The sequence below is a fragment of the Pristiophorus japonicus genome, chromosome 1, assembly GCF_044704955.1.
Source record: "Pristiophorus japonicus isolate sPriJap1 chromosome 1, sPriJap1.hap1, whole genome shotgun sequence".
Taxonomy (NCBI): Eukaryota; Metazoa; Chordata; class Chondrichthyes; family Pristiophoridae; genus Pristiophorus; species Pristiophorus japonicus.
Window position 1 is genome coordinate 447,444,006 of NC_091977.1, and position 22,419 is coordinate 447,466,424.

At 43.7% G+C, this 22,419-nt stretch overlaps 1 protein-coding gene across 2 annotated transcripts in view; it reads right to left on the minus strand.

Annotated features, from left to right (window-relative positions):
* Positions 1-22,419, minus strand: part of dlgap1a (discs, large (Drosophila) homolog-associated protein 1a) — a 358,889-nt gene that overhangs the window by 84,533 nt on the left and 251,937 nt on the right. For both annotated transcript variants that reach the window (XM_070893128.1, XM_070893125.1), the window contains 4 exons: positions 14,136-14,505; positions 10,938-10,946; positions 9,980-10,008; positions 8,796-8,853 (listed from right to left, as the gene is read on the minus strand). In XM_070893128.1, the coding sequence (XP_070749229.1) occupies positions 8,796-8,853; positions 9,980-10,008; positions 10,938-10,946; positions 14,136-14,505 (466 nt within the window). The remainder of the gene's footprint in view (positions 1-8,795; positions 8,854-9,979; positions 10,009-10,937; positions 10,947-14,135; positions 14,506-22,419) is intronic.

Here is a 22,419-nt window from a genome sequence, read left to right on the forward strand (position 1 = left end):
GGCTCAAATTGAGACAAATGGGTATGATCTGATAGCCAGTACAGAGACGTGGTTGCAAGGTGATCAGGACTGGGAATTAAATATTCAGGGGTACTTGACAATCCGGAAGGACAGACAGAAAGGAAAAGGAGGTGGGGTAGCTCTATTGATAAAGGATGGAATCGCTGCAATAGTAAGAAACGATATTGGCTCAAATGATAAGGGTGTTGAAACAGTTTGGGTGGAGATAAGGAACAATAAGGGAAAAAGTCACTGGTGGGCGTAGTCTATAGGCCCCCTAACAGTAACAACTCTGTTGGTCGGAGCATAAACCAGGAAATAGTGGGGGCTTGTAAAAAGGGAACAGCAATAATTATGGGTGATTTTAACCTCCATATTGATTGGACAATTCAAATTGGTCAGGGTAGCCTTGAGGAGGAGTTCATAGAATGCGTAAGGGACGGGTTCCTTGAGCAGAATGTAATGGAACCAACCAGAGGGCAGGCTATCCTAGATCTGGTCCTGTGTAATGAGACAGGATTAATAAACAATCTCCTAGTAAAGGATGCTCTTGGAATGAGTGATCATAGCATGATTGAATTTCAAATTCAGAAGGAGGGTGAGAAAGTTGGATCTCTAATCAGCGTACTAAGCTTAAATAAAGGAGACTATGACGGTATGAGGGCAGAGTTGGCTAAAGTGGACTGGGAAAATAGATTAAAGTGTAGGACGGCTGATGAACAGTGGTGTACATTTAAGGAGCTATTTCACAACTCTCAAGAAAAATATATTCCAGTGAGGAGGAAAGGTTGTAAGAGAAAAGATAGCCATTCGTGGCTAACTAAAGAAATAAAGGATGGTATCCAATTAAAAACAAGGGTATACAAAGTGGCCAAAACTAGTGGGAGGACAGAAGTCTGGGCAGCTTTTAAAAGCCAGCAAAGATCGACGAAAAAAATGATTAAGAAAGGGAAGATAGAGTATGAAAGTAAACTAGCGCAAACAGATAGCAAGAGTTTCTATAGGTATATAAAAAGTAAAAGGGAGGTTAAAGTAAATGTTGGTCTTAGAGGACGAGACCGGGGAATTAGTAATGGGGAATATGGAGATGGCAGAAACTCTGAACAAATATTTTGTATCAGTCTTTACGGTAGAGGACACTAACAATATTCCGACAGCGGATAGTCTAGGGGCTATGGGGGGGGAGGAACTTAACACAATCACAATTACTAAGGAGGTGGTATTCAGTAAGATAATGGGACTAAAGGCAGTTACATCCCCTGGATCTGATGGCTTGCATCCTAGGGTCTTAAGAGAAGTAGCAGCAGGGATTGTGGGTGCATTGGTTGGAATTTACCAAAATTCCCTGGATTCTGGGAAGGTCCCAGCAGATTAGAAAATTGCAAATGCAATTCCTCTATTTAAAAAAGGAGGCAGACAAATAGCAGGAAACTATAGACCAGTTAGCCTAACATCTGTGGTTGGGAAAATGTTGGAGTCCATTATTAAAGAAGCAGCAGCAGGACATTTGGAAAAGCAAAATTCGGTCAGGCAGAGTCAGCATAGATTTATGAAGGGGAAGTCATGTTTGACAAATTTGCTGGAGTTCTTTGAAGATGTAACGAACAGGGTGGATAAAGGGGAATCAGTGGATGTGGTGTATTTGGACTTCCAGAAGGCATTTGATAAGGTGCCACATAAAAGGTTACTGAACAAGATAAAAGTTCACGGGTTGGAGGTAATATATTAGCATGGATAGAGGATTGGCTGACTAACAGAGAACAGAGAGTCAAGATAAATGGTTCATTCTCTGGCTGGCAACCAGTAACTAGTGGAGTGCCACAGGGATCAGTGCTGGGACCCCAACTATTTACAATCTATATTAACGACTTGGAAGAAGGGACTGAGTGTAACGTAGCCTAGTTTGCTGACGATACAAAGGTGGGAGGAAAAGCAATGTGCGAGGAGGACACAAAAAGTCTGCAAAAGTACATAGACAGGCTAAGTGAGTGGGCAAAGATTTGGCAGATGGAGTATAATGTTGGAAAGTGTGAGGTCATCAAAAATCAAAGAGCAAGTTATTATTTAAATGGAGAAAGATTGCAAAGTGCCGCAGTTCAGCGGGACCTGGGGTACTTGTGCATGAAATGCAAAAGTATAGCATGCAGGTACAGCAAGATATCAGGAAGGCCAATGGTATCTTTGCCTTTATTGCAAAGGTGATGGAGTATAAAAGCAGGGAAGTCTTACCACAGCTATATAAGGTATTGGTGAGCCCACACCTGGAATACTGCGTGCAGTTTTGGTTTCCATATTTACGAAAGGATATACTTGCTTTGGAGGCAGTTCAGAGAAGGTTCACTAGGTTGATTCCGGGGATGAGGGCGTTGACTTATGAGGAAAGGTTGAGTAGGTTGGGCCTCTACTCATTGGAATTCAGAAGAATGAGAGATGATCTTATTGAAATGTATAAGATTATGAGGGGGCTTGACAAGATGGATGCAGAGAGGATGTTTCCATTGATGGGGGAGACTAGAACTAGAGGGCACAATCTTAGAATAAGGGGCTGCCCATTTAAAACAGATTTGAGGAGAAATATCTTCTCTCAGTGGCTTGTAAATCTGTGGAATTCACTGCCTCAGAGAGCTGTGGAAACTGGGACATCGAATAAATTTAAGACAGAAATAGACAGTTTCTTAAACATTAAGGAGATAAGACGTTATGGGGAGCGGGCGGGGAAGTGGAGCTGAGTCCATGATCAGATCAGCCATGATCTTATTGAATGGCGGAGCAGGCTCAAGGGGCCGTATGGCCTACTCCTGCTCCTATTTCTTGTGTTCTTGTGTTCTTATAAAGGGGGCAAAATTGCCCCTTTTTATAGCTCTGTTAGCGCCTCCGGGGTTTTCACCCGGGGGAGAGAGGGGGCTATCACCTCCCAGGAAATAGCGACCCCTCACCACCCTGTGCCAACCCCTTATCGCCCCGTGGGGTAAATTACTTCATGGGCCACGAGCGGATGTCAACGCCAGCTACACAGATCGCAAAGCTGCCGGACATCTGCTCTCGGGGCGGTGATTAAAGTGGAGGGTGCCATCTTTTTTCATAGGCTGACTCTCGGGTCGACTCACGATGACAGCCCTAGTGTGGTAAGGGTAATTCCACGTTGGGGGCAGGGCTTCTGCACTAAAAGTCCCGGCCCTGGAAGGTTACCGCCCTCAATCGAAGCATAGGGCAATTTCGTTCCCAAATATTCTCCTCGGTATGTTGCTTTATTTTGATAGGGGACAGGATCTCAAAGACAGTTAGATGGGACCTACTGCACACTTTTACATTTATCTGCATTATAAATACCAGCTTATAAATACTATAATACTTGCTACCACACATTCTTCTGTCAGATTGCAGAATGGACTGCACTTTGAACTTCACCACAATAGCTCCTGTCTCAGTGAAAATATAGACCTTGTGGTTTGATGAGTCATACAGATCAACAAGATCCTGGGGGAGCTAATCATCTCAGTCTAACTTCTCCCCAAATCTTTTTAAAGGACTTAATCACTACATTACAGCAATACAATGCTTTTGATGGCAGTCTATTCCACACACCTCTGTGGGGAAAAAAAACACTTCTTCTAGTAGTTAATCTCATTTTCTGCTGTTATTGTAATACCTGTGTCCTCTAACTCTGTGCTCAATCAAGCTAAATAATTGACTTTACCTATTCCCCCTGCACTTTAACAACCTACAATATGTCTGTTCTCAACCTCCTTTTCTCCAGTGAAAGCAAGTTTAGCTCTTTGATCCCTGTTCATAACAGTGCCCACTTCACTTCTTTTACAAGCAGATATTCTCTTGTTTCTGGCCATAATTACTGCTTTAGGAGAAGCAAAATCAGTCAGAACTATTATGATCTTGAATTCCTTTAAACAATGCAACTGCTGAAAACGATAGTCAGTGGCCTAGAAATTCGGTTCTGTAGCGCCCCTTGTTTGGGTGCAATGGGTGCTGAATTGGGACCAAAATGGCTACTGAACAGCGCATGCACACTTCTGGTGCGGACCGCACCGATGCCATCTTGGTGAAGGCAGTAGGGCGGCTGTTAGGATCCGAGGGTCTGCCTATGATAATGTGCTAGAAGTATAGTAAGTGGCTAGATTGTGACGCCAATCAGTCTGCAATGCTGATCTGATGTCAGAGCTGCCATTTACATAAGACTATAAGAACATAAGAAATAGGAGCAGGAACAGGATTAGGCCATACGGCCCCTCGAGCCTGCTCCGCCATTTAATACGATCATGGCTGATCCGATCATGGACTCAGGTCCACTTCCCTGCCCATTCTCCATAACCTCTTATCTCCTCAACGTTTAAGAAACTGTCTATTTCTGTCTTAAATTTATTCAATGTCCCAGCTTCCACAGCTCTCTGAGGCAGCGAATTCCACAGATTTACAACCCTCTGAGAGAAGAAATTTCTCCTCATCTCTGTTTTAAATGAGCGGCCCCTTATTCTAAGATCGTGCCCTCTAGTTCTAGTCTCCCCCATCAGTGGAAACGTCCTCTCTGCATCCACCTTGTTAAGCCTCCTCATAATCTTATACGTTTCGATAAGATCACCTCTCATTCTTCTGAATTCCAATAAGTAGAGGCCAAACCTATTCAACCTTTCCTCATAAGTCAGCCCCCTCATCCCCGGAATCAACTTAATGAACCTTCTCTGAACTGCCTCCAAATCAAGTATATTATTTCGTAAATATGGAAACCAAAACTGCATGCAGTATTCCAGGTGTGGCCTCATCAATACCTTATATAGCTGTAGCAAGACTTTCCTGCTTTTATACTCCATCCCCTTTGCAATAAAGGCCAAGATACCATTGGCCTTCCTGATCACTTGCTGTACCTGCATACTATCCTTTTGTGTTTCATGTACAAGTATCCGCTGTATGATGGTTAATTCCTAGTATCCTGGCAACAGTCATGATGGTTTTATTTTGTGCCAGTCTGCTGCTCCTTCAGTCTTTGAATCATCAAGACAAACCAGAGAGTGGCTACTGGGCGCAAGCGCTATCCCTTCACCACCTGGTTCATGACTCCACTCTGCAACCCAACCACATGTGGCCAGCATGCATATGCCAAGAGCCATGCTTCCACACAAAACATCATAGAGCAGACCATTGGCAGTCTTAAACAATGCTTTCGCTGCCTGGACCACTCGGGAGCAGCACTACAGTAGTCAGTGGAGTATGTATCCTGATTCGTCATAGTCTGCTGTGTCCACCACAACTTGGCCATCATGAGGGCATAGCCCTTGCCAGCAGGATACGGGCACCAGCGCAGGAGCAAAAGCAGGAGGAGAAAGAGGATGTGGAGGAGGCAGAAGCGAAGGAAGCGGAAGCAGAATGAAGGAGGTTTCCTAGAATGCCACTTTATGGCTAGTATATCTGGGATTGAATCATCTGCCTATGGTACGAATGAACACAACCCCAATTCCCCATTTAGCATTAGTCCCACACCTTACCTTCCCTCTGTTACTGACCATCACAGCGTCATCTTGGCCACAATGTTGAAATTAAACCAACCACAAAGCAAACTTTCCAATCAAACTTTATCTATATACCCATCCTATATTATATCAAAAATTTAACTAATCACCCTTCTGCATTCCCTTACTGACTGTCTTGCGTGTGCCTTTGCCTATCCTAGTGCTGCTACGCAGTGCTATCCCATTGGCTGCAGCATTACCGATGGAAGGCTGTTGACTTTCAGTGGGGGAAGACTGCAGATGGCCTTGCAGGATCACCTCAAGGAGTTCTAGGCTTAGTAGGTCCGGCTTTGGACTGCAGCACCTTGGCATGAGCGGCAGCAGTCTGGGCTGGCTGGTTGACAGGCAACAGCAAGGACACTGGCACAATGCCAGTGGTGGGAGGACGAACGCTGTCATCGTGAGAGAGGACAGCAGGGTCATCCTCCATAGATCAATTGCCACTCCCCAGTGGCAGGGCCTCAGCTATCCTAGTAATCTGCTGGAGTATAGACTGCTGCGAAACCTGCAAGCCCCTTTCAACACTGGAAAACCCAGCCATAATGGCTGCAGTCTGTGCTTGCATGACTTCAGTCTGAGCTTATGCTTGTGCTGCAATGGAATCTGAGACTTCAGCCATCAGACACGGTATGATGGTTGGGTCCACAAGTGCTTCAATGGATCTGTCCAGCCCTTCCACGATGGAAAGGATGGGATGCAAGCTCTGTCCAAAGCCCTGCGGACTCCTCCATGCTCCTTGACATTGCATTCAGGCCTTCTGGCAGGCCTGTACCAAGCATTTCATTATGCATACCCATCAGTGTTCTTCTGTAGGTTGCCCCAGTGAGGTCTTCATCTTAGTTCTGTGCAGCAGAACTCACCTGCGACCTCACCCTCCGGGGAGCTGGCACCTGAGCTACCATTTCCCCTGCCCTGGTTGCAGGCCACTCGAGCCCAGTGTCTCACTACATGCAGATCCCACGTCTAATCTAACCTATCCTCTAAAGTACGCAATGTGTCAGTATCTGAGCTGGTGGCTGGAAGTGTGAAATCAAATGACGGTGTTTCTTCTTCTTGACTTTCCTCACCCTCTTATTCTACAACCACTACCTGGGCAGGCTGCATAGCTTGGGGGATCAGAAATGAGAAAGGCACAAGGGTAGGGTTGTGGTGAGGGGAAGGGGAGAAAGCAAGACCTTACACTATGTGCAGATTGTAAATCAGAAGAGATTGTGGAATGAGGGGGTAGTGGGATATGAGAAGGAGAATAACGTAGGAGGATGCTGGCATCTAGTATTCCTTCAGCCCCACCACTGGCCACGGGCTCAGCCATGCCCCTGCCTAGAATGGCTAGCACCGTCTCCTCCAAAGGGGGGGAAGTGATGCGGGCAAGCCTGTCCCCTATTGTTTAAGATTTGCTGTCTTTTGTTATACGCCACATTTTCCTGCACGAAAAGGGGAAGTGTCAGCGATTGTGGTGTAATGTGCAATGTGTTTGCGTGATGTGCCTGTCGTGGTTGAATAGCTGACAGTTTCTTCTAGATGTGAGATGTGGGTGTGAGTCTTGCGGCAGTGGTAAGAGTGTGTGGGTGAAGTGAAGCTATAAATGTGAGGTGTGAGTCGTGTTTGGTAGAGATTGTTGGTAGGTGACTGATGGGGGTGTGGTGCATTGAGTAGTGTGTGACGCCAGTGGTTCAGATGGTGCGATATGGCATTTGAAGATGTATTCACTGACCTTGACCACTCGTGTGAGGCCATTAAAGTTTTTCCTGCATTGAGTCCAGGTCCTTGAAGCTATACTGCTGGTATTGACCATTTTGGCTATGTGTTCCCAATATACTTGCGTCCGTTGCCTGGACGGCCTCCTGGTACCCTGTAGGAAGAGGACCTCTCTCCTGGAGTTGACCTCCTGGACCAATGCCTCCAGTGCTGCATTGGAGAATCTTGGAGCCTATTCTCTGGCCTGTTGAGCCATTACTCGCTCTTCTTTTTCTGACAGTAGCCTCCACAAGCATTACCACCACCTGTGCAGGCAAAAGGCACCTTCCCTTTAAGAGGTGCAGACTGCCTTTAAGTTGTGCAAACTAGCTTTAATTGGAGCTAGCCTCATACGAACTTGGCCTTGGGCCCCCTGCTGAGTGTTCAGCCACTCAGCAACGCATTTAGCGCTGGGCTGAATGCAACAATCATGCAGAGTAGCAGGTAGCATGAATTTTATGTGCTGCCTGCAGTCCTCCGAACAGGTACAGGTTCCTATCACATCGCGAGCTCCACGCCCATTTTTGGGGATTACCGAATTTATTGGCCAGTACCTGCTCAGACATCCCGTGACATGAAATGTTCATAAAGTGCTCCATGTAAAGTTGAATAGGATTTATTTTCAGTATATAGAAACTGCACTACTAATATTGTGCAAAATGTCCAATTTGTATTTTCTTCTTGGCAAACAATGTAATTTTAAGCAGCTTTAAGGAAGGTGTAATTATATGAGAACCTAAAAAAAATCTTTGGCTGACTGGAAGTGTTTAATTGTAAACAAATTTTGTTAATAAGCAACTGTGTGGCTTAGCAGTAGAAGGTCACAATATCCATAATCTTTCACTCTGTAATGTTGTGAACAGTTAGATTTAACTCTTCCAGCATGGAGTTGGAAGCTCGAGATATAGAACATGCTTTTTTACCGCTTCTTACAAATCAGATAGTGTTGTGAAAATTGAGATATAAGCTGCATTAACAATAAGATAAGATTTAATAAGCTGAGTAGCTGAACAGGAAGGAAACATCAATCATGGAGTTAAAATTCAGTTCAGCTTTTTTATTAAAGGGACAACAATACACCAAATATGTTGCCAGTACATTATTGTTAATTTGGTACAAACCCTTAGAGAATTAATAAATACAGTGGCACACTTTGAATACTGATGGTTTTTTGCAATTTCAAAACATCTATGTTGTTTTCAGTCACATATAACACCACTTTCCTGTGTAGGATGATGTTTGCGCAGAATGGTTGGCACATTTCACAAGAGAAATATGGATGAGGTAGAGTAATGGAGGCAAACATTCTGGGATAATTTAACAATTTAACAGCAAATATGATATGATGGATTTTCCTGGATGGATGAGCTGTGATGGGTCAAATGATCTTCCTTGTCCATACTTATCTTGTGATTGGGTACTGTCCAATAGTTTACCCGCAGAGCTATCAAGGAACATGTGGAGCTCAGAAGTTTGGACTAAGTTTGATTTCCTGTATGTGATTTAAGTGTGGACCAAGATAGAAATGATTCAACTTACCACTTCTCTGTCTCCACTTGAACTCCTACTGACTGGAATTTGTTTGTATTCAAATCTGCTAAAACTGGCTGTTCAGGCCCGTCAAACTAAGAGAAACAGAAAAAGATAAAAAAATAATTTATTCATTCTAATTCAATTATGCCCATGTTTTGTTAATATTTTAGTAACTAATTTTCACTATTTCAGAAACTGGTATCTGCTCTGCGCTTGACTGTGAATAGGAAAGAAAGTGTTGCCATGCCACAAACTCATTTGTAAAGTAATAAGCAAAGGAATACCTAATCAAAGGCATCATTTACCACAATGCGTTCATTATAAGATAGTACACATAAATACGGAGTTAACAGCATCATCATCCTTCAAGAATTTGTAAAAGAAACAATCTGAAATGATTGAACCACAATGGTTTTTACAAAAACTGAAAGCCTGTTAAGTACTGCAATCGTTTCAAATACACCACAGAAAATCATGCTTCAGCAATTCAAGAAGGAAAGGGCTAAACCACAGCTTTTATTTAACCCTGAGATTTCTGGTAGAGCTACATTTTAGCAACTAGTATAACAATCAAACCAAATAGGTGCAACATATATAGAATGGATTAGAAACACCCATCTACCTTAAACAAAAAAGTTAGCTTTAGGTCAATATTTACCAAATCAGTAAAATGTGACTTCGTTGTGAGTGATTTCTTGTACAAAATAAATATCCCCAGTGCAAGTGATGATTATGACTTCACTCACATACAAAAGCAGGTTGCCTTGGAGTGAATCCAAAATTGTGTACATGGAGACCTGAAGTCAGTCTAAAGTATCCAGGCAGCAGAAAAGCTTACTGCGGTGACGTGATATTTCAAATTGTTCAGGCTGTATTTAACTGAATACATGACAGAACTTTGAATGGATTAAAGAGATTCCACTTAGCACATCGAAACAGCCCTTGGGTCATTCATCATGAACATTCGTGGCTGTGTTCATGTTATGTATGTAAGCAAATCTACATCTCAAACAAACAAACTGAGCTGGCACAAAAAATGGGATGAGTTCTCACACGGTTATATGTGTAGTTGCAGGAACTATGATTCAAGTGCAGGAGACTATGGGCCCAAGTTTCCGCCCTCTAGAAAAACGGCGCATCTCCATAAGATGTGCCGACTTTCTGGAATAAAAAGGGCGCTGAAAACTTACCTTGTGATTCTCCGGTCTCCTCAGGATGTCTTCGTGCTCGGCGTGGCGCAGAACAAGGCATCGGGGACGGAGCCAGGTCCCGGCGCTGAAAACAGTGCCGGGACCTCTGCACATGCACGCTAGAGTGTGCGTGCATGTGCAGTAGCTCCTCGCCCCCTGAGGTTGCGTGGGAGGGGCCCGACCCTAGCCCTGGCCGAATGGGCTCCCGGGCCGAAGATCGGGACTCGGTCCTCCCTTCCGTTCAGTTCCCTCCCTCCCCCTCTTTCCCTCCCGTTCAGCCTCTCCCCCCTTCCCTACCTTCTCTCTCCCCCTCCCTCCCTCCCGGTCGTCGGCAGGGCCCGCCCGCCAGGCATCTCGCTGGGGGTGGGCCTCGCCCGAAGTGTCGTCGGCGGCGGCCTGGCCCATTCAGCCTCTCCCCTCTCCCACCCTCTCTCACCCTCTCCCCCCCCCCCCTCTTCCCCCCCTCCTCTCCCTCTCCCCTCCTCTCCCTCTCCCTCTCCCTCTCCCCACCCTCGCTGTCAGAAACACAGAGACAGAGAGAGAGACACACTGTGGGGGTCCCGTCCCAGCACGCTGTTGGAGGGCTCCCGGTGCTGCAGTAGGTGAGTAGAAACTTAATTTTTTATTGATTGATTTTTTAATTATTTTTTTTATTTTTAAATTTTTAATTTTTTTGGATTGATTTATTGATTTATTTATCATTTATTATTGATAATGGTTCTTTATTTGTAAAAGTTAATGTTTGTAAACCCCCCTTCCCCCCCGCCCACCCCCCCCCCCCCAATCTCTCATCCCCTACGCCTGATTTCTAAATGTAGGCAAGGTTGTTCTGAGTGTACAAAAATCTATGTTAGTTTGGAGTAAGTTTTCGCTGCTTAAACTAGCAAAACAGGTGTAAGTGGCTGGACACACCCCCTTTTGAAAAAAAAAATCTGTTCTACAATGAAACTATTCTAACTCACTGGAACTGGAGCAAACTAAATGCTGAGAATTGCAATTTCTAAGATGCTCCATTCTAAACTAGTTGCTCCAAAAAAATAGGAGCAACTCAGGCCGAAACTTGAGTCCTATAAGTTACATATCACAGCAAGTCCAGATTCCCTATAGTCACCCACATCATGATTTTATACAAAACAGTTTAGCTCAGATCTACCGTATTGAAACAATAAGAAGAAAAACTAGCAGAGCATCAAAGAAGCATTTGGATACATGTACATCCGGTAGTTGCAGTAAGCCCAAAGAAATCAGACCACTTTAAGAGCAAAAATCGAACACGGGCCACCTTTGCAGCATCCATTGTCATATGGTCTTCAGCGTCTGGAGCATTGTTGAGATGACATAGCCGCTTAATGAGGCCTAGGCCTAAATTACATTTTTCCTTTAATGAGCCTAGCACATGATTGGTGTAAAGACCGTTAGTGCCACTGGCATTTCCATGTTGGATTATATGTTATGTCTACGGGGTACTGAGCAGGTCTTAGGCTTCAGGAATACAAGGTAAGAAGATGATGCCTGATGCTCAGCCATTATTAGTGCTGAAGGCCATGTTACTGGCCCCATAACATCATTGCAATTGAAATTGCATAAAAATCTGAAAAATATTAAAGGGTATGGAAAAAGAGCAAGGGAATAGGATTAGGGTAAACAGCTCCAGTTGAGCAGCAAGCACTGGGCCAAAATCCTGGAACAGCACTGTGGGAACACCTTCACCATTCGGATGCTCTGCTAGTTTTTCTTCTTATTGTTTCAATACGGTAGATCTGAGCTAAACTGTTTTGTATAAAATCATGATGTGGGTGACTATAGGGAATCTGGACTTGCTGTGATATGTAACTTATAGGACTCAAGTTTCGGCCTGAGTTGCTCCTATTTTTTTGGAGCAACTAGTTTAGAATGGAGCATCTTAGAAATTGCAATTCTCAGCATTTAGTTTGCTCCAGTTCCAGTGAGTTAGAATAGTTTCATTGTAGAACAGATTTTTTTTTTCAAAAGGGGGTGTGTCCAGCCACTTACACCTGTTTTGCTAGTTTAAGCAGCGAAAACTTACTCCAAACTAACTTAGATTTTTGTACACTCAGAACAACCTTGCCTACATTTAGAAATCAGGCGTAGGGGATGAGAGATTGGGGGGGGGGGGGGTGGGGAAGGGGGGTTTACAAACATTAACTTTTACAAATAAAGAACCATTATCAATAATAAATGATAAATAAATCAATAAATCAATCCAAAAAAATTAAAAATTCAAGAAGAAGACCCACCACCGCCTTCTCAATGGCAACTAGGGATGCCCATATCCTGAGAATAAATATTTTTTTTAAACTTGCAAAGACAAGATTGGCTGAATCGTTTCCTTCTCTACTGTAATTTCTATGATTTGTATTTAAACATAGGGCAAATTGTATTGATGTGAATGGGGGTCAGAGATAGGTATAGAAAACTGTTGGGAAACATGGCATCAGTGAATTTTCCGTTGATATACAAACACAGATTTGACAGCTCTACTGCATACAGGCTAGAGTTTCTGCATGATTGGCCCTGAATGTGTGAGAAATAGGCCCTGTATAGGTTCATCTGTGAGAGGACACCACCGCAGATCGGGACTATAAGAGCTGGAGCGCCGGGCCCCTGGAACATGGAGGACCACTCCAACCTGCGAGAGGACACCACTGCAGGTCGGGAGTATAAGAGCTGGAGCATGCCACTGCAGCTTCCAGTGCGAGCCGCTCCAAGTATACAACGGCTTCGAGGTGGGCGACTGGGTGACGTCATCAGGACCCAGGTCGCGGTTTGGAGTGTGGACAGGAGCATCGGCTGGGCCCTGGTAAAGCAGAGGAGCGGGAAGGTCGAGGCGGACTTGCGACGAGTGATCGGGGCGGAGCGATGAGGGATCATGGCTGAGATTTGATGAGTAATCGTGATGAAGGTTCGGCGAATGTTTGGTGCGGAGGTAGATCGTGGCGGAAGTACGGTGAGTGTTTTAGTGGCGGAGAAGTGGTGAGAGATCGTGGCAGAGGTGCGGCGAATGTTTATGGCAGAAGAGCGGTGAGAGATCGTGGTGGAGGAGTGGCGAATGAGGGTATGGGGCCCAGAAGAGCCGAGGGCCCAGGGGCAGCATGGGCCAGCCCACACTGCGATATGTGTGCGCACTAGTCTGTGCAGCAGAGCAGGTCTACAGTCATCCTGGTTCACCCTTGCTATTGGATAAAGACCTTGCTCTGTCAAGCCCGTGTGATGGCTGATGTGCAACGGTCATCACACGTTAAAAAAATTCTCGCATAGGCACCTTCCACCCCCTCAATTGGAGCTCAGGACTGGAACATCAGATTCTTCATTGAAACATCTGTGAACTCATGTGGAAGCAAGTCATCCTCGTTCGAGGGACCGCCATAATGATGGATAGATTCATTCGACTTTAACCCCATTAACGATCTGACTAAGTCCACCATCAGCATAGGCACTTTTACAGTACAGATGTGATATCAACATTTGTTGTCCAATAGCCCCACTATTCATTCCACTCTAATATAAAGCAAATGACCTCCATAATCCTATTGGCATCAGAGATTCACAATTGGGTGGGTCCTGCAAGCTGCCGTTAGGTTGCTACATGTCTCCAAACATGTTCAGCCAGATTCTATTGCCTTATTTCAATCAATCACAGGTCTCTAGAGTCCAATATTCTTGATTTGCAGGCAGGAAGGGAAGAGTGCTAATTTCCAGGAGTTCAACTTAAATCTAAAAGTACTTTACAACACTGCTGCTGGTGTAATTTACATTACTCTGAAGTTTACTGGAGAGATTTTTATTACATGTCTTGAGGCAACAGAAGATGTCAGTGTGATGTGATGATGCCAAACATATTTTTCTTTCCGAGGTGCCTCTACAATGGAAGTAATGGTCTGAGGTCAGAGATACCCACCTGCAGAGTCAAGAGTCTTGTGCTGAATTCACTTAAAATGTAAACATAGCTCACAAATTAAGAAAGGTGACATTATTAGCTTGGAAATTACTCTCACTGATTTTATAGTACAAATGCTTTAATGTACATATATTAAATTCCTCTCTCTACTGTTTTAATGGAGGTGTTAATCCATTTAAAATTAACATCGCCTGCAATAACTTCCAGTCTACAATTAATGTAAGTAGTAAGGGATACTCCACCTGTATTCCAACAGAAGAACATTTGTTTTTTCTCAATACATCCTCTTTCAATTCCTCTGCTGGCAGAATTCCCTCGTCATTTGCTGGTGTGCTGTCAATGTGATGTTGACTGTTAGAAGGTCCGTGAATTTGTGCATTTGCAGCTTCAATAGCAGCATTTAAGGCTTTGACACTATCCAAACTTTCTGTAGAGTTGCTTAGTCCTGACTGGCTGTTTAGATTACTCCTCTGGGTGTGGCCATCCAAATATGCATCTTGAGCAGATTCTGTGCTGCTCTGGGCAGTGATCGAGATGAATGGTTTAATTGTGGTCCGTGGTGGAACTGGAGGAGGATTCTTCTTGTATGTAGTAATGCATGATGACACTGGTTAGACATACAAAAATAAAATGTTAAATATTTCTTCCACGCTCCAGTTATTGGATATACTATAAAACTCATAACCAGTTTTAGTACTTAACTGTCAAATTTTAAAATGTGATAAATTTAAAAGCACTTACTGTCTTCATCAAAAAACGCAAATGAAAAAAAACTTTTGCCAAACTATGCCTTGATGCATTGTCATGTCACTCACATATGATGTAACTGTGACAAAAATGATGAACAGCTCTTCACCCTCCCCTAATAAAAACAGTTTGCCAAAATACATTGTTTCAGTTGAATAATTTTACCCATAGTGCAAACAAAACAAATAAGCTTGTGAGTATGCAGTCTCCCATAATAAGAAAGTTAAAATAATTATTGGAGTAATTTGCAAAACCTTCTTGATCATCTCACTCTTTAAGCTCCAACCTCAAACCTATAATACAACAACTGGCAGAAACACACAGGACCATACATGATGCCACAATGTGCAACATGGTGCAGTGCATCAGTAAAGTTCCACTGGAAATCACTTTAAAAGCTATGTATAAAGGTGTATTATATCTAAAATCTAAGTGCTGTGAGCTGCAGGCTGTAGTTGTTCGGCCACATGTAGACCAGGTTTTCCTTGGGCAATCCAATCTTGCAGTGGAGGCGACAAACAGGTGTCAAGCCCCTTACCTGCATATACAATAGGCCTAACAGCTGTTTCAGGCATGGGCACTGCCTGCCGATTTTTTGGTCTTCATCAATATGGCAGGCGGCACATTAACGGCTCGTAATGAGCATGCGTTACATAACCACCATATTGGAGGCTTAAGTAACCGTTTAGTGGCTAAATATCTAGACCGCTCTTTTTTGAATCAGACAAAACCGAGGCTTCATTTCCTGGTTTAGGTGGACGTAAAAATATTGCATGGCAATATTTGAAGATCAGGTAATTCTCCTGGTGTCCTGAGTTTCTTCCTTTAGCCAGAAACAGATTAACTGATCAGTCATCTCATTTCCTCTTTGTGAAGCTTGCTGTATACAAATTGGCTGATGTATCTATCTATATAAAAGTGACTGTGAGGCTGTTTAGGATATCATATAAATTAAAACTTATTTATGATAGGTCGGAGAAAGGGCACTGCTGCTTATATCATGAAAAAGTTTCACTAATTTTATTAAAAACCACTCGTGTCAAAATGCCTAGCTGCTCTTTGACACAGCAATTCTGAAAACCTGTACAAAATTTGAAAATCATAATTTTAGGAGTTTCTTCAATGAGTTTATTCAGTAAATAACTGAGCCTTACTGACCAAGAGGTCCCAAGTTTGATCCTCGATTTGTGCTGCCTTAGCTGAGCTCAAATAGGACAATGGTTTGGATGGTACAATTGACCTCATCACTTCTGGATTAGGTGGGAAAACTGGGTACAGTTCATGCTCCTGAACACTATCCTGTAACCCCTCCTGAAAGTGCACAAGTGTGAACAGGATTAGGTTGGCTGTGATGCTCCCCATGGTTCATTAGTCTTGACACACTTGCTGTCTAGGCTCACATGTGAATAATGACCACTTGAGTGAGGTATCAGAGGATGAATGTTTCTTGTGGAACTGTACCTCAGCAAGAACGCAAAACCTTCAGGAAAGGAATGAGAAAAAAGTGGTGAGAGAGAGAGAAAAATTTATTAATCCTGACCATCAATATATTCGCTATTTGTTAGGTAAATTAGGCTACACCATATAATTATTTGTATCTGCATTGTGCCTTATCATGTCCTCAGGGTGTTACAAAGCACATTACAAACAATTAATTACTTTTTAGGAATGGTCACTGTTATTATGTAGACAAATGTGGCAACCAAATCACACACAACAGGGTCCCATAAACAGCAAATGAGATGAATGACATTAGTTTTGTTTGCTTGTATTGGTTGAGAGTTGAACGTTAGCCAGGACACCAGAAGAACTTCCCTGTTCTTCTTCAAATAGTGCCATCTCCTCATTTATGTCCACCTGCAGACAGATGGACTAAGCTTAATGGGCTGGAATTTGCGGTCCAGATGATGGGGAACTGGCACGTTCGCCGTCATTCCGCCTTTGAAGCTGACCACAAATTCAGGATTTGGCAAAAGCCTGAAGTTGTAGTCTGTCATTTTCTGCTCCTCCACAGGCTGTGCTGTGCACCCCCTCTTCCCCCCCCCCCCCTCCCCCAACACAGCCGGGTCTCATTAACATAACTGTGGCGAGCTACCCACCCAGAATGGCCGTTCACAGGCTGCCCAGCCACCTCTCGGTTAAATAGTCAGGGGAACTCAAGAGTGTATCACGAATGCTGAAGGGGTGGAGTGGCACTCCTGCTCTTCCTGGCCCCACAAAAATATTTTTTATACTAACCTGTAAACGCCTCTGCTTCTGGTGCGACAGGTTTTATTGAACAGAGCATGGGTGACGGACGCTCTGCCATTAAAATGCCTTTGGGGCCCAAGGTACATCATAGAACACTGATTTATATGTATTCATGAGGTGGAGGGAGTTAGAATTTGTGTCAGTAAACTGGCTTGCACTACTCCACTTTGATTTTCACTATATGATATGAGCCAATTTGCATATAATCATGCAGAGATTTTTTAAGGCAACTGTAGAGACTACCAGCGCTCTCCTGCAGTGTTTCTTGCCAGATCTGTAGGATGCTGTTACACTACTATGGAAGTTCTAGCAAACTGGTGCTGTGTACCATTTACTTTTCCTCAGCAGAGGTGGAAAATACAGCAGCTGTTCATAAGGCAGCCATTTTAAATTTTCAAGTGCAGCCAACTGCAGGAGAATTGCATATTTGCTGTCAGCTGCACTTTAGGAATTTAAAGAGCCCGTATTCAGTTAATACAATGTGAATTACTGAAGTAGATTATTGCAGTACTTACATGAGCAGCTCCACTCTGATCACAGAGGAATTTCTCCAGTTAACATGCACAAATTGTCTGAAGCACAAATTTTACAACAAATATAAAAGGGTTGATTTTAGCTTGTGACATGTTCAGGGCAGGCAGAGGGGTGGGGATAGGTGTGGTAGGAGGTAACCCCCCACAGATAGTTCAGCGTGAGGCCCAGACCATTTTAACTGCCATGTAAATGGTGCAGCACTGTCTCATCCTGCAACTGGCGAGAGTGATGTCAGGTCTGGCGGCCTGTAATGGAAATTGGGTCAGGAGCCTGAAGGTGCCAGGAACGCATGGGATTTAGTTAAAATGGGATGCGATGCCAATATAATTGGACCGTAGCTTTTGCATATAAAGTAGGCCCCCACCTGCCTGGGGCGGGTGGTCCTCCAGTGCCTGATCTAAAGTCAGTTAAGATGGTGGGAGGCGGGAACGTGCCGCCATCTTAACACCCGCCCGGACCATTCCCGCTATGTGGACAGGGTTAAAAGCGACCCTATAGATACTGATTTAAGGGACTCTATCCACATGCTGAAAATTAGAAGCATACCTGATCATGCTGGCCACACACAGACATGGCTGTGTGTTATTCAATAAAACATACAAAGCCTCAATTCGTTTCTTGGTCCCAGAGCTAGATTGAACAGCTGCAGTCTGAGACAAGTTATTACAGGTCTTTGTATTGTGTGAGCTGTTACTCCCTTCAGATAAGCTCAGACATTAAAAGCAACAAGTCAGTAAACCACCGCAGGCTTTTTATAACTAGGAACCATGTGGGCTGCCTCGCCCTGCTTAAAACAAACCTGCACACTTGCAAACTTGTCAAATTCCCTATTCCCAGTGACAGCTAATTCTGGTGTGCGTCTTGTGTACATGGGTGTGTGTATACACATGTGTAAGAAAAGTAAACCTTTCTGCATTCCGCACTGGAAAAAATAACCTCATCTCAATTAATTTCAGTTGGTTTGAAATCAATGCCATATTTCCCTTCCCCCATCAAAAACAAAACACCAACATTTATCACCGTTTCTAATGGTCTGATTTTGGCAATACTGCTCCGAGACAGGTTTATAAAGTGTTCAATAATATTAAGTATCCAGTGGATTAGAGGTGCGGTTCCTTTAAATTATAATACTATTGATGTGGCTTATTTTCCACACATTACATGGGACAAAGGATTATTTGTGATAACAAATGGTTGTTTGCAGCATGGATATGTTTTTGTTCCCTACTTGTGCCAATGACAGATGTTAGTACCTAGTTAGTAAGAAGACACAAGCAACAAACACCAGTTATTGCCCCCACTAGATAATAGGAAAATCCACAAACAAAACCCATGAGATGATTTAGGATCAAGAAGATATTTTCTAATCTGTCTCAATTCAGTAACTCTTGAATATTAATCTCGATGTTTGTTATCACATAAATTCAGCTGTCCATCCACACTTTTCTTTATGCAAAAAGTATACTTGTCTGAAATTGCGCAGGCCTGCAAACCCCTTTACAACGGGGCAAAAATTGGCGAAGGATTAAAAAAAACACTTCCAAAAAACAGTTTCATTTTCTTTTCGTAGATTGATGTTCCCATAAACTCCTGATTACAGTAATTGTTATATCAGTTAAACTACCAAAAAGATTTCCTGAGGCAACCTGAAACATAGAAACATAGAAAATAGGTGCAGGAGTAGGCCATTCAATGAGTTCATGGCTGAACATGCAACTTCAGTACCCCATTCTTGCTTTCTCGCCATACCCCTTGATCCCACTAGTAGTAAGGACGTCATCAAAGTCCTTTTTGAATATATTTAGTGAATTGGCCTCAACAACTTTCTGTGTTCAAGAATTCCACAGGTTCACCACTCTCTGGGTCAAGAAGTTTCTCCTCATCTCGGTCCTAAATGGCTTACCCCTTATCCTTAGACTTGTCTCCTGGTTCTGGACTTCCTCAACATTGGGAACATTCTTCCTGCATCTAACCTGTCTAAACCCATCGGAATTTTAAACGTTTCTATGAGGTCCCCTCTCATTCTTCTGAACTCCAGTGAATACAAGCCCAGTTGATCCAGTCTTTCTTGATAGGTCAGTCCCGCCATCCCGGGAATCAGTCTGGTGAACCTTCGCTGCACTCCCTCAATAGCAAGAATGTCCTTCCTCAAGTTAGGAGACCAAAACTGTACACAATACTCCAGGTGTGGCCTCACCAAGGCCCTGTACAACTGTAGCAACACCTCCCTGTCCCTGTACTCAAATCCCCTCGCTATGAAGGTCAACATGCCATTTGCTTTCTTAACCGCCAGCTGTACCTGCATGCCAACCTTCAATGACTGATGTACCATGACACCCAGGTCTCGTTGCACCTCCCCTTTTCCTAATCTGTCACCATTCAGATAATAGTCTGTCTCTCTGTTTTTACAACCAAAGTGGATAACCTCACAATTAACCACATTATACTTCATCTGCCATGCATTTGCCCACTCACCTAACCTATTCAAGTCACTCTGCAGCCTCATAGCATTCTCCTCGCAGCTCACACTGCCACCCAACTTAGTGTCATCCGCAAATTTGGAAATACTACATTTAATCCCCTCGTCTAAATCATTAATGTAGTGTAAACAGCTGGGGCCCCAGCACAGAACGTTGTGATACCCCACTAGTCACTGCCTGCCATTCTGAAAAGTCCCCATTTACTCCTACTCTTTGCTTCCTGTCTGACAACCAGTTCTCAATCCATGTCAGCACACTACCCCCAATCCCATGTGCTTTAACTTTGCACATTAATCTCTTGTGTGGGACCTTGTCGAAAGCCTTCTGAAAGTTCAAATACACCACATCAACTGGTTCTCCCTTGTCCACTCTACTGGAAACATCCTCAAAAAATTCCAGAAGGTTTGTCAAGCATGATTTCCCTTTCACAAATCCATGCTGACTTGGACCTATCATGTCACCTCTTTCCAAATGCACTGCTATGACATCCTTACTAATTGATTCCATCATTTTACCCACTACCGATGTCAGGCTGACTGGTCTATAATTCCCTGTTTTCTCTCTCCCTCCTTTTTTAAAAAGTGGGGTTACATTGGCTACCCTCCACTCCATAGGAACTGATCCAGAATCAATGGAATGTTGGAAAATGACTGTCAATGCATCCGCTATTTCCAAGGCCACCTCCTTAAGTACTCTGGGATGCAGTCCATCAGGCCCTGGGGATTTATCGGCCTTCAATCCCATCAATTTCCCCAACACAATTTCCCGATTAATATGGATTTCCCTCAGTTCCTCCTCCTTAGTAGACCCTCTGACCCCTTTTATATCCGGAAGGTTGTTTGTGTCCTCCTTAGTGAATACCGAACCAAAGTACTTGTTCAATTGGTCCGCCATTTCTTTGTTCTTTGTTATGACTTCCCCTGATTCTGACTGCAGGGGACCTATGTTTGTCTTTACTAACCTTTTTCTCTTTACATATCTATAGAAACTTTTGCAATCCGTCTTAATGTTCCCTGCAAGCTTCTTCTCGTACTCCATTTTCCCTGCCCTAATCAAACCCTTTGTCCTCCTCTGCTGAGTTCTAAATTTCTCCCAGTCCCCGGGTTCGCTGCTATTTCTGGCCAATTTGTATGCCACTTCCTTGGCTTTAATACTATCCCTGATTTCCCTTGATAGCCACGGTTGAGCCACCTTCCCTTTTTTATTTTTACGCCAGACAGGAATGTACAATTGTTGTAATTCATCCATGCGGTCTCTAAATGTCTGCCATTGCCCATCCACAGTCAACCCCTTAAGTATCATTCGCCAATCTATCCTAGCCAATTCATGCCTCATACCTTCAAAGTTACCCTTCTTTAAGTTCTGGACCATGGTCTCTGAATTAACTGTTTCATTCTCCATCCTAATGCAGAATTCCACCATATTATGGTCACTCTTCCCCAAAGGGCCTCGCACAACGAGATTGCTAATTAATCCTCTCTCATTACACAACACCCAGTCTAAGATGGCCTCCGCCCTAGTTGGTTCCTCGACATATTGGTCTAGAAAACCATCCCTTATGCACTCCAGGAAATCCTCCTCCACCGTATTGCTTCCAGTTTGGTTAGCCCAATCTATGTGCATATTAAGGTTACCCATTATAACTGCTGCACCTTTATTGCATGCACCCCTAATTTCCTGTTTGATGCCCTCCCCAACATCACTACTACTGTTTGGAGGTCTGTACACAACTCCCACTAATGTTTTTTGCCCTTTGGTGTTCTGCAGCTCTACCTATATAGATTCCACATCATCCAAGATAATGTCCTTCCTAACTATTGCATTAATCTCCTTCTTAACCAGCAATGCTACCCCATCTCCTTTTTCTTTTATTCTATCCTTCCTGAATGTTGAATACCCCTGGATGTTGAGTTCCCAGCCCTGATCATCCTGGAGCCACGTCTCTGTAATCCCAATCACATCATATTTGTTAATGTCTATTTGCACAGTTAATTCATCCACCTTATTACGGATACTCCTTGCATTAAGACACAAAGCCTTCAGGCTTGTTTTTTTAACACCCTTTGTCCTTTTAGAATTTTGCCCTTTTTGTTCTTTGCCTTGGGTTTCTCTGCCCTCCACTTTTCCTCATCTCCTTTCTGTCTTTTGCTTTTGTCTCCTTTTTGTTTCCCTCTGTCTCCCTGCATTGGTTCCCATCCCCTTGCCATATTAGTTTAACTCCTCCCCAACAGCACTAGCAAACACTCCCCCTAGGACATTGGTTCCGGTCCTGCCCAGGTGCAGACCGTCCAGTTTGTACTGGTCCCACCTCCCCCAGAACCAGTTCCAATGCCCCAGGAATTTGAATCCCTCCCTGCTGCACCACTGCTCAAGCCACGTATTCATCTGCGCTATCCTGCGATTCCTACTCTGACTAGCACGTGGCACATGAAGCAAGCAATCGGCTTTTCTTTTGCTGCACCTTGCAAAGTTGACTTGTTTGTTCACCAGACAAAGGCTGGAATATCGAC